The sequence below is a fragment of the Salmo trutta genome, chromosome 21 (assembly GCF_901001165.1).
Source record: "Salmo trutta chromosome 21, fSalTru1.1, whole genome shotgun sequence".
Classification (NCBI taxonomy): Eukaryota; Metazoa; Chordata; class Actinopteri; order Salmoniformes; family Salmonidae; genus Salmo; species Salmo trutta.
The window spans coordinates 19,091,629-19,108,692 of NC_042977.1; the positions used below are offsets into that span (position 1 = coordinate 19,091,629).

The 17,064-nt window shown below is 43.3% G+C and overlaps 1 protein-coding gene across 4 annotated transcripts in view; it reads right to left on the reverse strand.

Annotated features, from left to right (window-relative positions):
• Window positions 1-7,264: 7,264 nt before the first annotated feature.
• The window catches only part of LOC115156864 (paired box protein Pax-3-like), a 34,165-nt gene continuing 24,365 nt past the window's right edge, over window positions 7,265-17,064 (reverse strand). For all 4 annotated transcript variants that reach the window (XM_029704647.1, XM_029704646.1, XM_029704645.1 and 1 more), the window contains exons 8-9: window positions 8,658-8,930; window positions 7,265-7,428 (exon numbers count right to left, since the gene is read on the reverse strand). In XM_029704647.1, coding sequence (XP_029560507.1) covers window positions 7,411-7,428; window positions 8,658-8,930 — 291 coding nt within the window. In that variant the 3' untranslated portion in view covers window positions 7,265-7,410. The remainder of the gene's footprint in view (window positions 7,429-8,657; window positions 8,931-17,064) is intronic.

Here is a 17,064-nt window from a genome sequence, read left to right on the forward strand (position 1 = left end):
TAGGTTCAGCGGTGTGTCAGAAATATCTTTGCTATTTTCACTATCACAATTATTGGCGCACTTGCTGGTGTTGGCACGAAAAGGCTAGGTTTTGATGAATTAACAAGTTGTGGGTGTGTAGAGGCTTGGCCCCACATTGGCCAATCAGAACGTTCTCCATGGCGAAATATGTGGTTGCTTTAAGTTGTGTATTTACGGTCTTTTATGTATTGACTTCCACTGCCAATGTTTATCCGTTTTAGTTTGTTAAATGGCTTACAGAAATGAAATAACAAAATGTAGACCTATCTTTGCTGAACACGTTAACGTGAACCAATTTGCAGTCCACATTGTTCTAAGTAGTTGCATGACTTCAATAGCATTCACACTGATATAGGGGCTAGGCCTACTGTAAATTGCATTATGGCTGAGCATGTACCTGCAAAACATTGTCAATAAGCAAGATTCAATTCATTATTGATAAGGCCTAAAATGAGAACGAATCATTCTAATACGTTTGGTTGTAATACAATTGAACTGAAAACAAGCAATTTTTACTGGTTACAGATAACTTCTAAATACGAGATTCACAGGTATTCACCGAGGTTCTCATCTCTCATTTCACGATGGGCATGGACACGTAGCCAACATCATGGAGGGGGTTTTACGCAATGTGGGCCTGCCTACAATGCAAAGATTAAAAGGGAATGTCAGCTCACTGTTTTACTTCTCTCAAACTTAATATTTTAATATAGCTTTGGTGATTAAGATTCATTTCCAAGTGGTCTCAGGAGCCAAACCCTTTATCGGCTGTCTTGACCACTTCACGATTGCATTGGGCAGACAAAAAAAGCCTTAATTGAGAGGAGGGGGCGCTACACTTGGTTTTTAATCAAAACAAAACGAAATGGGAAAAAATATTAGTTTTTTTATGTTTCTAAATACGAAATTTACAGGCACATTAGGCTACCCTTGTTCCATGCGCAAATGGGCGGGTTGCGTCACTGCTGGATAGGCTGCGTTTCCGCTGTCAAAATTCATGCCATAATCAACTGTGATACTGCTAAAACTAGCTTTTAGTTGGTCTTAAATATCCCTATCAGCGCTACCTGAAATTAGCACTTTGGATCATGTTTTTAATGGCACACCTCAAATATTTCCAACCCGCCCTTCTGACCACAATCAAGCTGATATAAGACAGGTAAATTGCCGAACCTGGTGTTAGGTCTGGAAATGCTAGTGCGCCAGTTTTGACAAGACGAAATGGCAAACTAACGTGGGTTTGACACTAGCGCTGCCTTGACGCCAGCCGAAAATAGAACCCATAGTGGCAGAGCATTCTACAATGACATGGCTCTATACATAACTGAGCAACACATTTAATCTGTTTCTGGTTTGGGTACCGTGAAGAAACCCGTGGTGCCGTGTCTGGTGGGGTAGGTATGTTTGTTTGGATTGTATGCAAATAGATTATACAAGTGCTTAGGCATTTTCAACACACAAATGTAATAATGATAATGGGTTGTATTTCTAATAATTATATTTCTGATAATAGCAAAGAAGGAATGAATGGATTTTTGACCAGATCAGCAGATGCCTTATCTGGTTTAGCTCAGCTGCAGCATGGTGCTCTATTCTTTGTGCAACTTCTGCATAGCTGTCTTGATGGACTTTTGTCACCTATTTAAATGCAATCACTCTCTATGTAAAATGTTTGTTCTTTATTTCATACGTACATATTAAATGCCATGAGAATAAAGGTGGAATTAAGAATTACGGCTGTCATTATTGTGTAATAACGCAAACAAACCTCTTGTTGAGTAAAACACCCCACTCAGAACAGGTTCTTTTCCCATGCACGTTTTTTGTCTCTTTTTTATGATTTGTCTCTTTCTACATACACACATGTTATCAAAGACACAAGCACACACTCTATCCATTCCACCGGCACTTTTAACTGTCTCTTACGTTCTGTGGCATGTGGCGTGTGCCATGTAAAAGGCTCTTCTGGAATTGATCCTGATTGGACCTCACAGGAGGAGATTCCGGCCTTCCGATGACCCACACTGTTTCCACCAACCCCCCCCCCCCCCCCACAGGCAGCCCTCTTCTGCATCCCCCACCCCTGATTCCCCTCCTGCTTCCAGTGTCTCACTTTAAAATGTTGAAGAGGGGGAACAAAATGAAAGAATTTGTAGCTGAAGCTTTCACAAAATCACTAGCAGGTCCACGAAAGGGCCATATTGAAGTTTTCCTGGATTTTCCGACTGTCAAAACATCTCCCTGCAGCATTGCCTCGCGGCCAGCCAGCCAGCCCGCCAGCCAGCCCGCCAGCCAGCCAGCCAGCCAGCCCGCCCGCCAGCCAGCCCGCCAGCCAGCCAGCCAGCCAGCCAGCCCGCCAGCCAGCCCGCCAGCCAGCCAGCCAGCCAGCCCGCCAGCCAGCCCGCCAGCCAGCCCGCCAGCCAGCCCGCCAGCCAGCCAGCCAGCCCGCCCGCCAGCCAGCCAGCCAGCCAGCCAGCCCGCCCGCCAGCCAGCCCGCCAGCCCGCCAGCCAGCCAGCCCGCCCGCCAGCCAGCCAGCCAGCCCGCCAGCCAGCCAGCCAGCCAGCCAGCCCGCCAGCCAGCCAGCCAGCCCGCCAGACAACCCAACCCCAGGGCTCAGATTTTCTTCTCCTCTACTCTTCAAAGTTAAATCTACTCTTAGTCGTTCAAATTCAAGTCAAAATCGTCTGTGTTCAATTTCTCCTTCCCTCCTCCTCATTCGCCCATGAACTCCTTGTAAGGGTCCTCCGTCTGTGCACTGTTGACAAAGCTCTTGAACAGGGGCATAGCCAGGAAGGAGTAGAAACCAATGACGAAGCGGATATAGAAGTAAGCGTTGTCGCAGGACGTCCTGGGGTCCTCAGCCATCGGGGTGGGGGTTGTGATGGGCATGGGGATGGATGATGATGGGATGGTAGTGGTGTTGAGATTGTGGTGGACACGGTTACAACCATTGGATTCCAGTTCTTCTAGGATGATCTTCCTGCATTGGGAGAGTAGTGCAAGAAGCAGGGTTTGGTTCATGGCGAAAGAGATGAGAGAGAAACAGAGATGTAGGGAGAGAAGATGGTGAAAATAAAAATGGTATCAAAAGTATCCAATGATGGAATGAGAGATGATGAAGAAAGAGTCCTAGAGAGAGGAAGACTTTGGAGAAAGACATGCAGAGGGAAACTAAGAGAAGGGGTAAATGGAGAGATAGAGGGTGAAGTGACGACACTGAGCTGCATTTGGGAAAGGAATGTTGTTCCTAACCTAGCAGCTCTCTGACACTGGATTAAGAGGCATTGCTGAGATGAATTCCACTTACCACCCTTACCAGTAAAAGGCCATGGCAGCTACAGGGCAAAGTTCCTCTGGGCAAAATATCAGAGAGAGTTCAGTCTATAAATTATGATATAAACATGGTTGAAATGTCATATTGATAAATGTCACTAGGCTAAAATAGCATACACACACCATGCAGAAAAGTCATGCCAGATCAATGTATCCTTTTTAACTTTTTGCCTTCAATCATAGCTTTGCTTTACCCAAAACATTGATCAAAGCACATTTTTCTCTTTCTCCCTCTTCCCTCTCTATCTTTCTCTAAAATCAACTATTCTTCACTCCTCCCTCCCTTTCTATCTCCCGCCCTTTCTTCTGAAACACCTCCTCCCCTTCCTTCACTTTCTATTGGAGGGCCGGGAGGCTGCAAGAGACTGGCGTTGTTGTCAGCTCCGGTCAAGTACTCTACACATTTCAAAGAGTGTTGGGGTCAGGGGTTAAGTTGTCTCCAGTGTGTGGCTGCTTGAGTGACACTCTGCTTCAGAGGAGGCCTTTGGCTCCTACTTCCATTGTGTTCAACAAGTTAAGCACTTGTAAAAAGAGTTTGCAGAAGGACTAAGAAAACAGTGGTATCTCACCTTGATCTCTCAACGTTAACGTACGAGCTTGGACACACAAGTAAACATTGACACGCAATCATACACACTATTGAAAATAAACACACAATGTAGGATAACATGCACACACACAGGAAGATGTATGAACTTATACATGGACACACATTCGCACACACGAACACACACACACACACACGCACGCACACACACACACACACACGCACACACACACCATATAAAATGAGTGACACTGCCAGCTGCATACACCTGATCCCTGGATCCCCCCTTCAGAGAGAGAGAAAGAAAGAACGAAAGAAGATGAGAAGAATGAGAGAGTGATAAAAACACCGATATCCATAACTTGTGAAGTGTCCGACAACTGGCTGAGTGTTTTTCTTTCTGCCAGGGCGCTGGGATCGGAACGTTTTGCCCTCTGAACCCCATGTGTGCCCCAAATGGTGCCCTATGTCCTAGATAGTGCACTACTTTTGACCAGAGCCCCTTGTAGTGCACAATCTAGGTAATAGGGTGCCATTTGGGACGCGAACGCAGTCTGAACCCCAGTCTGAATCCTAGAGAGACAGTGGCAGTGACTAATGTCCCAGTGTGTCTATGGTGTTGTGTTTAGATCGTTTACAGGGTGCTCTGTTTTACTCATTACGGGTGTGAAGGGTCCCCTGGGGAGGAGGAATTTGTCCGAAAGCGGTGTTAATTAAAGGGAATATATTTATGAATGAGTCAATGTGCCTTTAAAGTGTTAGGGAGCCACTGTGCTGCAGGGAGAGAGAACATGAGTGGAGAGGCACTGACCGACTGTCCACCATCAGTCATGGAGAATGCTTGTTCTTAGACCACAAAAAAACATGTTCTATGCTTAATTTGCTTTGTGTGTGTCTGTGCATGTGTGTGTGTGCGTGTGTGTGTGTGTTGTGGACGTGTCTAACTATTCGTGCGGGGACCAGAAGTCCCCACAAGAATAGTAAACAAACAAAAATGTCACCAACTGGGGACATTTTGTTAGTCCCACGAGTTTAGGGTTAAGGTTAGAATTAGTGTTATGGTTAGAATTACATTAAGGGTTAGGAGCTAGGGTTAGGTTTAGGGTTTTGGTTAGGGTAAGAGTACGGGGTAGAGTTAGGGTTAGGTTTATGAATGGGACTGAATTGCGTGTCCCCACAAGGTTAGCTGTACAAGACTGTGTATGTGTGTGTGTGTGTGTGTGTGTGTGTGTGTGTGTGTGTGTGTGTGTGTGTGTGTGTGTGTGTGTGTGTGTGTGTGTGTGTGTGTCTGAGCACACACACACAGGAACCATGTGTACAGGAATGGGGTGGGTGGATGGCAGATTGTTCCACTTATTTTTCTTGGAAAACAAAACATATCTTATTGCAGGAAAAACTGTCATTTTAAATATGGATACTTGAAATATGAATGAAAGAGTGGAAGTCCTGAATGAAAAACTCAGTTCTGAATTTCAGAAAAGAAAGGCAGTGGATGGTCACTTGGGACACTGCCATCTTGTCTTGTCTGAGTCATTGCTCTGTTGGCTTTCCTTTGTTTAATACAGTTACAGTATCTCAGTGTTTCTTAACCTTGGTCCTGGGGACCTAAAGGGGTGATTGAAATGATCAACTCATCATTAAGCTTTGATGATTTTAATCAGGTGTGTAGTGCGAGAGCAAAAACAAAAATGTGAACCACTTTGGGTCCCCGGGACCAGGATTAAAGAACGCTGCAGAGTATCTAAATCAGATGTACCTAATGTAGATGTCCTGAATGGGCAAGTAATCTGTTCTCAGTAATCTCATCAATAATATTTACCCTAATTCAGAACTAGTTCATATCTTATCATAACTCATAGTTAGCCAATATCTGTACTACATTTTTCAGTACAAAATCAAAATTGTAAAGCCCATAGACGGTATGGTAAAGACAGACACACATTGGTTTGAAATAAATTAAAACACTTCAGCCTGTACACATTTTTATATATTTTATTATAAATAGTAAATAGTGCTGCATTTGACACAAGACATATTAAAACACAAATCATTTTATGCAGTCATAAATGAAAATGATATATGTATACAAAAGAAACAAGGCAGAAAAATAAATGTTTGATTTCCACACAACTGAATGCTATGATCAGGGATACTAACAGAGAAGAGGTGGACTGAATAAATACTAAATGAATGAGAGTGGTATGTTTTATCAGGTCCAATTTACACTTGATTGGACTGTGACTGCTAGCCTGGGCCTGTATTCCTAAAGTGTATCAGAGTAGGAATGCTGTTTTGCCATTTGGATCATAACTAATATGATTATATGGACAGGAGGGACCTGATCCTAGATCAGTACTCCTACTCTGAGATACTTTCTGAATACAGGCCCTGGTCCTACTCCGATTTCTACTCAAATCTCCCATTGAAATCAACGCAAGATTTATGCAAAAGTCCAAGCTACCTGTACGTGCACAGATCTTGTGTTAGGATGATTTTTGCTTCAAAGTGATCAGTGCAACCCAGCTACCTTTGTTTTTGCTCAAAACAATATGGATTACAAAAAGGATGTAGTCAGTTAATTGAGGAGATTGTTATACAGGGATGTGTCAATTCATTTCATCTGAGGTTTGAATGTATTGCACTTCTTTGGGTTGCAGCAGCTTCCATCTACTACAGTATATTTCTCTCTCTATCATCCTAGTTGGGTGAAAGACTGTCCAGACCGTCACTGTCCAGACCGTCACTGTCCAGACCGTCACTGTCCAGACCGTCACTGTCCAGACCTACAGTACATATGCTTAGAGTCACTTTTACAAATCAAATTGATGGCAGTTTTTCTTCTCCTGATAGAACACATTTCATTTCCCCAAATCAAACTAATACAAAGTCTCAGCGTGCAGTATTTTCCTAAGACATTGTTAGTGTCTTACATAGAGCATTGTGGGTGAGTGAGCGGTGTGCCTATTGCAGGTCCATACATCATCATTATGCCTCAGGATTGTGCCCTAAAACCTTATTTTCCTCCCATCATCACAATATACCCTGAAAGCACATCCATGGAAGGAAAACTGTTCACCGAGTCCTCTCCCACGTATTACAAATCAAACGCAGAGTGTTGAATGAGTGAATGTAGTTCTTTGTTGGGGTTTTATTCACTCCTTTTTTTATCCTCTTCTTCTCCTTCTCTCCATTTATTTTTCTCATCAAGCATGGAGAGCGAGGCGTGCTTGGTTTTCGGAGCATGATGTGAAGCGCGAGCGGGGCGAGTGCCAGGTAACTAGAGAGGGCTTCCCCTTTGGTCCTGATTATCCCATTGAGTCAACCCCCCCCCCTCACATCCCCGAATCCCCAAAACAACCCCCCTCCCTCCATCTCTCTGGGTTGTCCCTTTTCCTCAGGGGCTGGGTGGGGAGAAGGCGGAGGGGGGAAGTAGAGAGGAAGGGGGAGTGCTCCAGAGTTGACTGTCGGGTTGACCAGAGATCTCATCCCCTCCTGGCCATGGTGGGCTTCAGATAATGAAAGGCACCTGAGAGAAAAGGAGAGAGAGAGGAAGGGTTGGAACTGTTCTCCCTTGGTTTTCATGTCACTCTCTACCTCCTGTGTCAGGGAAACATCATGCCTGATGAGTAAGAAGGTAAATAGTGGGTGAGAGGGATGAGAGCAGTGAGAGGTGGAGAGAAGGGAGGGGTTGAGGGAGTTAAAGAGAGGCAAGGAGTGTGAGGCAGATCTGGGGGTTTTCCCTGTGGCTGGGCTATACTGTACTGGGGGAGAGTTAGAGTGAGCCTGCCCTTGCTGCGTTGGTCCTGGCTGTGGCTCTGCTCCAGTGATCAACAACAACTCAGACTGCATCTGACCTGCACAGAAACACATGGTTCTAATCCCCGCCTGCCAGAGGCCATTTCGCTCCCCGTTAAAAAGACCCCCTCTCAAACCCACCTTCCACCCACCCCTCTCTTACCAACCCCCTACCCCTGCGAGCTGCCTGCACACAGGTCCCAAGCCTGGACCTCGCCAAATTAATGACATCAAGATGCCGCCACTGATGGGCCAGTATACACTACTCAACATGTGGCAGTGTACCTCACCCCCACTCCACTAACTCTACTACCCCCCCCCACCCCGCCTGTCAAACATGTTTTGGGGAAGCCGCTCATTTGATTTGGGGAGGTATCTTTGTTACCCAGGGGTCATTACATGGCTAGGTGAGTGAGCGGAGGGTTTGGTGGTCCAGCTCATCACACGGGTCGTGAAAGGTCACAGGCTGATGGTTATGGGGGAGGCCCCACTGACATACCTCTGTATCGGGCCACGTGGATATATGGCGTGGGTAAGTGCTTGAAGGTAATAGTAATGTAAACCGAAGTGCCCTCTGGACTACTAGCCGTGCCTCTGACATACATGTAATGTCACAGCCTGATTTGAGAGCGTGATTCAAGAGGCTCACTCATCATGTTGGCCTTTGCAATTAACGTGGGTTATGATTCTGAAAATCTAAACCTTGAGTATGGTCTTTAATCATAGGAGACTATATACCGGTATATAGAAATGAATGGAGTTAGTATACCTCTAATGCTAATCTAATGTGTCTTTTATACAGGCATTTAAGCAGATTTTTTTTTCAGAATAACTTACAATCAATGCATTCAAACAAAAAAGGGATATAAATAACTATATAATACACAAATACTTTAAAAAAAACATTACCAACAATCACATGGCTACAATATCATTACACATAAAACTCCCATGACCCACCTTGCTCTGTCCATACTGTCCGTATTGGTATGAGGGGTGGTGGTCCATAGCGTAGGCTGGGGAACTGTAGGTGGGCGGGCAGTAGGACTGGGAGTTGGGCAGGGTGGGCATGCTGGTCAGGCCTGGCAGACCCTCCAGGCCCCGCTGAGAGCCGTGGCAGCTGGCCGCCATGCCACCCCCGGGCTCCATCCCACCGGTCAGGGGAGAGAGGGCAAAGTCACTCTGGTGGCTGGGCTGGTGGGGCACTCCTCCCGGGTTCAACAGCCCCATCACCTGGAGAGACAGAGGAGAGGAGAGAGGTTAGAATGGAATGGATTGTGGTGGGATACGGTGGAATAGAGTAGAGTAGAGTAGAGTATGTGGTAGACACAAAGAATAGAGTAGAATAAAATTTATCAGAATACTTTTTCTCATACAGGTTACGCAAGTCTCATTTGTTCACAAACAAATGAATAGATACAGTTGAAGTCGAAAGTTTACATACACCTTAGCCAAATACATTTAAACTCAGTTCTTAACAATTGCTGACATTTAATCTTAGTAAAAATTCCCTCTTAGGTCAGTTAAGGTCACCACTTTATTTTAAGAATGTGAAATGTCAGAATAATAGCAGAGAAAATAATTTATTTCAGCTTTTATTTATTTCATCACATTCCCAGTGGGTCAGAAGTTTACATACACTCAATTAGTATTTGGTAGCATTGCCTTTAAATTGTTTAACTTGGGTCAAACATTTTGGGTAGCCTTCCTCAAGCTTCCCAAAATAAGTTGGGTGAATTTTGGCCCATTCCTCCTGACAGAGCTGGTGTAACTGAGTCAGGTTTGTAGGTCTCCTTGTTCTCACACGCTTTTTCAGTTCTGCCCACAAATTTTCTATAGGATTGAGGTCAGGGCTTTGTGATGGCTACTCCAATACCTTGACTTTGTTGTCCTTAAGCCATTTTGCCACAACTTTGGAAGTATGCTTGGGGTCATTGTCCATTTGGAAGACCATTTGCAACCAAGCTTTAACTTTCTGACTGATGTCTTGAGATGTTGCTTCAATATATCCACATAATTTTCCATCCTCCTGATGCTATCTATTTTGTGAAATGCACCAGTCCCTCCTGCAGCAAAGCACCCCTACAACATGATGCTGCCACCCCCGTGCTTCACGGTTGGGATGGTGTTCTTCGGCTTGCAAGCCTCCCCCTTTTTCCTCCAAACATAACAATGGTCATTATGGCCAAACAGTTCTATTTTTTGTTTCATCAGACCAGAGGACATTTCTCCAAAAACTACAATCTTTGTCCCCATGTTCAGTTGCAAACCGTAGTCTGGCTTTTTTGTGGCGGTTTTAGAGCAGTGGCTTCTTCCTTGCTGAGTGGCCTTTCAGGTTATGTCGATATAGGACTCGTTTTACTGTGGATATAGATACTTTTGTACCTGTTTCCTCCAGCATCTTCACATGGTCCTTTGCTGTTGTTCTGGGATTGATTTGCACTTTTCACGCCAAAGTACATTCATCTCTAGGAGACAGAACACGTCTCCTTCCTGAGCGGTATGACGGCTGCGTGGTCCCATGGTGTTTATACTTGCATACTATTGTTTGTACAGATGAACGTGGTACCTTCAGGCGTTTGGAAATGGCTCCCAAGGATAAACCAGACTTGTGGAGGTCTACAATTTTTTTTCTGAGGTCTTGGCTGATTTATTTTTGATTTTCCCTTGATGTCAAGCAAAGAGGCACTGAGTTTGAAGGTAGGCCTTGAAATACATCCACAGGTACACCTCCAATTCACTCAAATGATGTCAATTAGCCTATCAGAAGCTTCTGACGCCATGACATGATTTTCTGGAATTTTCCAAGCTGCTTAAAGGCACAGTCAACTTAGTGTATGTAAACTTCTGACCCACTGGAATTGGGATACAGTGAATTATAAGTAAAATAATCTGTCTGTAAACAATTGTTGGAAAAATGACTTGTGTCATGCACAAAGTAGATGTCCTAACCGACTTGCCAAAACTATAGCTTGTTAACAAGAAATTTGTGGAGTGGTTGAAAAACGAGTTTCAATGACTCCAACCTAAGTGTATGTAAACTTCCCACTTCAACTTTAAGTACAGCCCTTACATTGCTTAATCCATGAAGACAAACGTACAAATAGCATGTACTGTATCTTTTGCACACGTAACACATACTTTTGCTCATGCAACATTATTTTACACACATAACATACTTTTGTATAGCTCATGCATTGATGTCAATACGACATATGCATGAAGGTTCAATTTGAGCGCTCATATCACGAGTTGGGGTATGTACAGAGTCACACAGTACAGATTAGGGATGCTTACTATGTCAAAGAGGACGAGAGGAGAGTTCAAGATGGAGGAAAGCAACAGGGATTGACTGGTGAATTTACTACAGCAGTAAAGTTGTGTTACTAATCCTCACCAGGCCTAAAATATATATGTCAGTTCGCATCAGAGAAAACGTCTTCCAACTTAGTCTCGGGAAACATTAGATGGATTTTCCAGGAATATATTTGTGAAGACACATTGAATTTCTGACATTCTTTGAAGGCTGTTAGAAAATACCTTAGGGTCCTGTAACATACTGTACATCCGACTATCCATAAAAATTTAAATCATTTATGTAAAAATCACGCAACGTCTTATGAGCCTTTAACTTTACTTGTATACCTACTCTCCACTGGCAGACAACTGTAACCCTGTTCATTCTTACTAATCATGACTATGTAACTTGGTTCTGTTATATTATATACAGTTTCTAGAATAACCTCTCCTCTCCTTCTTTCCTCTCCTTCTTTCCTCTCCTCTCCTCTCCTTCTTTCCTCTCCTTCTTTCCTCTCCTCTCCTCTCCTTCTTTACTCTCCTTCTTTCCTCTCCTCTCCTCTCCTTCTTTACTCTCCTTCTTTCCTCTCCTTTCCTTCTTTACTCTCCTTCTTTCCTCTCCTCTCCTCTCCTTCTTTACTCTCCTTCTTTCCTCTCCTTCTTTACTCTCCTTCTTTCCTCTCCTCTCCTCTCCTTCTTTCCTCTCCTCTCCTCTCCTTCTTTACTCTCCTTCTTTCCTTTACTCTCCTCTCCTTCTTTACTCTCCTTCTCTCCTTTACTCTCCTTCTTTCCTCTCCTCTCCTCTCCTTCTTTACTCTCCTTCTCTCCTTTACTCTCCTTCTTTACTCTCCTTCTTTCCTCTCCTCTCCTCTCCTTCTTTACTCTCCTTCTCTCCTTTACTCTCCTTCTTTACTCTCCTTCTCTCCTTTACTCTCCTCCTCTCCTCTCCTCTCCTCTCCTTCTTTACTCTCCTTCTTTCCTCTCCTTTCCTTCTTTACTCTCCTTCTTTCCTCTCCTTTCCTTCTTTACTCTCCTCTCCTCTCCTTCTTTCCTCTCCTCTCATCTCTTCTCCTTCTTTACTCTCCTTCTTTACTCTCCTTCTTTACTCTCCTCTCCTCTCCTCTCCTCTCCTCTCCTCTCCTCTCCTCTCCTCTCCTCTCCTCTCCTCTCCTGCTTGTGACCATATGAGACACATTATACTGTGTTCACCCAGACACATGGTTCCTGTTACATCATTTCCTAAGTGACAGACGGACAGGGGAGCCCTCATCTGTTCGGGACCGCACAGTTCTGGTCCACTACACCGCTAGATAGCATTTTCAGAATGACTCTGTGGAGTTTTTACTGTATCCTATGGAATGGAATCGAAAAGGTTGTTCATGGAGGTTATTTACAATGCTAAATTTACAGTACAACTTTTTACATTTTTCATGAAACATCTTATATTTTATAAACATATTTAAAAGACATTCACAATACAAAACCTATGGTAAATAACTTGTTGATTCATTTCGTCGTCAATGTCTACTAGATAAAGCAGATGGTGTGTTTAACAGTATGATAAAGTTTATGAATGACCGTTTATGTGTTTGGACAGTATACTAAAGGAGAAAAACAGACATGAATAACCTATCCTTCTTTCTCTCCCTCCCCCTCTCCCTTCCACCCCACCCCCACCCACTCCGTCTTCTCCCTCCTTCCCTTTCTGTCTCTCCAGCTTTCACATTTGATGCCCAAATTCACTGTGTCCTTATGGGGCCTACATGGAAAGGCCACAGGGTACGTGGGAACAAGGAGTATGATTCTTTAACACATTTCCAATAAGTGTGTGTGTGTCTCTCTGTGTGTGTGTGTGTGTGTGTGTGTGTGTGTGTGTGTGTGTGTGTGTGTGTGTGTGTGTGTGTGTGTGTGTGTGTGTGTGTGTGTGTGTGTGTGTGTGTGTGTGTGTGTGTGTGTGTGTAAGGTCAGCTCTTGCCTTTTGGGGACCCTAAGCGAGATTTGGTTGGGGGGCCCACCAAGCTGGTAAAACATTACTGGAAGAATCAAAGTTTAGCACTTTCTGTTAGGGGTTAAGGGGTCTCCTTGGTGATACATCATGAACAGCTGCATGAGAGTTTGTGTGAGACGAGATATCGTCAAAACGAGGGGAAAATAGGTGGAGTTAGTGACCGTTAGAAACATACAGCAAGAGAAAGAGAGAGAGAGACAGAGGTAGAGAGACAAAAGAGAGTGGATAGATAGACAGAGAGAGGGGGGAGAGAGAGAAAGTAGAGATAAACAGGCATGAGAGTGACAAAGGTAGACAAGATAATGAAAGAGTGACATATAGAGAGAGAGAGAGCGAAAGCGAGACAATACTGTGAGAACTAAACCGAAAGAGACACTTTAAAAAGAGGCAGAGAAAATGGCAGAATGCTGAACTAATGGTGAATAATTGAAGGATAATCGTGTTGCTTCCAGACCTGGCAGCCACACACACAGACACACACGCACACGCACACACACACATATGCCCGGACAGCCACACACACACACACTATCTGTCTGAGAGTATGTAATTTACAGGAGCTCTGTCAGAGGAATCTAACCTAACGCGTCTTAGGAACATGCTGATGTGTGACTGACTACAAATGGGAAACACATGGAGGTCAACACATCCCATTCATCTTACAGTGTGTGTGTGTGTGTGTGTGTGTGTGTGTGTGTGTGTGTGTGTGTGTGTGTGTGTGTGTGTGTGTGTGTGTGTGTGTGTGTGTGTGTGTGTGTGTGTGTGTGTGTGTGTGTGTGTGTGTGTGTGTGTGTGTGTGTGTGTGTTTGAGTATATGTGTGGGTTGAGGGCGGGGAAGTATATGGAAATTATTTTTTCTGAATGGAAAACCCAAATGTTGGTCTGTTCACAGGGAAAAGTGTAGAAAACAATACGTATAGATCCTTATTATATGTGGATATTGTACTGCCATCATGGCGAGAACATTTAACCCATGTTTCCTCCGATTTGAGGTTAGATACGGGATTAGAGGAAAGATAACTGTATACAATCCAATTGATACGGTTATCTGATCAAAAACCCCTGTGTGGATGTTCTGTGTGTGCGTGCATGTGTGTGTGTGTGTGTGTGTGTGTGTTTATGTATGCGCACTAGGGCTGACCCCATTTAGTCGACCGGTCAATTGTTTGGTCAATAGGCTGTTTTTCTAACCAGATTTTTTTTAGTCAAGCAGTGGCAAATTCTATATTAAAACAACTATGGCACACGAGACACCTGTCTGATTCACTCCTGTCTGAGGGGACTAATCCATTGTGGAGACCGCGGGGATGGCACACCAGTATCACCAGTAGTACATTTACCGATAATTACCATCATTTCTCATCTACAATGTTTGTTTGTTACGGTCCTTTCTGTTAATGCACTCAATATATTAGTATTACAGACTTACCGATGTCATTGTTGAAGTGGACACGTTGTTTGCAGAGCGCACAACCTAGGCTACAAGTTTGGGTTTATTTCATGCCATTTACGAGTTGTCAATTCATTCATTGTCTTTTGTTTGGAGCGCTCCTGTCAATGTTGAGTAAGGACACGCACCTGTGTACGCACAGAAGTAGGCCTAGGCTGCCTGGCCTGTGCGCAAATGTAGGCCTATAAATGTGCTCATTTGGGGATCTGATACTATTTCTGATTGTCTTCACTCACCATCACTGTGGAGATTCTCAAAGTAGGAGAGAAAGAGAGAGAGCGAGACAGAGAGGTAGAGAAAAGAGTGGAGAGAGAGCGATAGGGAGAGAGAGAGAAAGTAGAGATAAACAGGCATGAGAGTGACAAAGGGAGACAGAAGAGAATGAAAAAATTACATATAGACAGAGAGCGAGAGATAGTAGTTGATACAATGTTTCATGATCCTTGCAGACAGGCCATGCATAGCCAATGTGATTCATAGGATATTTATTTTTATCAATGTTTTTATTTGTATTTTTACATATTGGCAACGGCAATAGAAGTTACTTTTCATTTAAATATACATGACCAGTTAAAAGTTTGGACACACCTACTCCTTTATTTTTACTATTTTCTACATTGTAGAATAATAGTGAAGACATCAAAACTATGAAATAACATGTATGGAATCATGTAATAGCCAAAAAAGTGTTAAACAAATCAAAATATATTTCAGATTTGAGATTCTTCAAAGTAGCCGCCCTTTGCCTTGATGACAGTTTTGCACACTCTTGGCATTGCGATGGTCAACAGCAGGATGGGGGTCGGGAGCAGGTTTCTTTCTTCCAGTTAGGCTATATTGATCTCTGGCTCCCTCTTTAGTAATTTGTGTGTCTTCATTTTTAATCGCAGCGCTTAAAGCATCAGACAAGCTCAGTAGCCTGCATATAGTTGATTTTATTCAAACATATTCAAAAAAATGTCCATATAGGGAAAAATACACATACATTTTTTTCATCAAATCGGTTGGTCGAAAGAACAGACGACTCTCGGTCGACCAAGATATTTTTTGTTGGGGAAAGTCCTAATGTGTCTCAGCCTATGTTTGCCAGTGTTCACGTTCAAGAGCTCCAAAAGTATTGAGACAGTGAAACATTTTTTGTTGTTTTGGCTCTGTACTCCAGCACTTTAATAATTATACAGTGACTGTGAGGTTAAAGTGCAGACTGTCAGCTATAATTTGAGGGTATTTTCATCCATTAACCATTTAGAAATTGCAGCACTTTTTGTACAATGACTACATCAAGCTTGTGGCTCTACAAATTTGTTGGATGCATTTGCTGTTTGTTTTGGTTGTGTTTCAGATTATGTTGTGCTCAATAGAAATGAATGGTAAATAATGTATTGTGTCATTTTGGAGTCACTTTTATTGTAAATAAGAATAGAATATGTTTCTAAACACTTCTATATTAATGTGGATGCTACCATGATTACGGATCGTCCTGAATGAATTGTGAATAATGATGAGTGAGAAAGTTACAGTGGCATAAATATCATGATATTTGTGCATCTGTAACTTTCTCACCCATCATTATTCACGATTCATTCATGATTATCCTTAATCATGGTAGCATCCACATTCATGTAGAAGGGTTCACCCGATATGGATGAAAATACCTTCAAATGAAAGCTGACAGTCTACCTTTTCACCTCAGAGTCATTGTATCTTTTCAAATCGAAAGTGCTGGAGTCCAGAGGCAAAACAACAAAAAATGTGTCATTGTCCCATTACTTTTGGAGCTCACTGTATGTGTGTCTAAGCCAGTGTGTGTATTCCTCCAGCCTTTCTGCTCTGTGATTGAAGCCCATGGCGGTTCCCGGGGGTGTCTCTGTTTCTCAGTGGTTCCGGGGATTAAGCCTCATCGGGGTGCAAAGCCTGGCCGCTTGCTGTACTGGTGAGAACAGATTCCTCTGGTATGCCCCGGATCAGCTAGCCAGACGTCTGAGACACCACACCCCAGGGAGATATCCCACAATACACTGGGGCAGGCTAGACTGGTCCCCTAAACCTTCATGTTTTACTACCAACCGAAGCACTAACACTCAGAGCATAGACCGAACTACTCATAACATAGGGCTAAGTCAGTGTGATGATGTATTCAAACACCATATAACCAAAGGGTAACCATTCACAGAGCTACAAAAGAAACACCACATGAATTGTTTTTTCATGGACTAAAGCCTCAAATGACTTCCAAAACCACCAAGAAGTGTCATTCAGCACGGTTTAACAATCAGACAGCCCAAAAGAACAATATACTGTAACAACCCACTGGGCAAAAACTGGTTGAATCAACTAGGTTTCCACGTCACTTCAAACCAAAAACTCTATGTTATGACGTTGAATCAACATGGAAAACTGATTTGATTTGAAAAAAGTCATCAACGTAAGGGAACGTAATGTTGTTTTTTTTTTACCCAACCAATTATTTGGTTGATTTCCCATTGAATTCACATTAGTTGAAAACTCAACCAAATGTAAATCCAAAACTAGATGTTGAACTGACGTCTGTGCTCAGTGAGAATCCACAGTATCGAGGCTTTTCTGTGTAGACATTGCAGAGTTTATATATC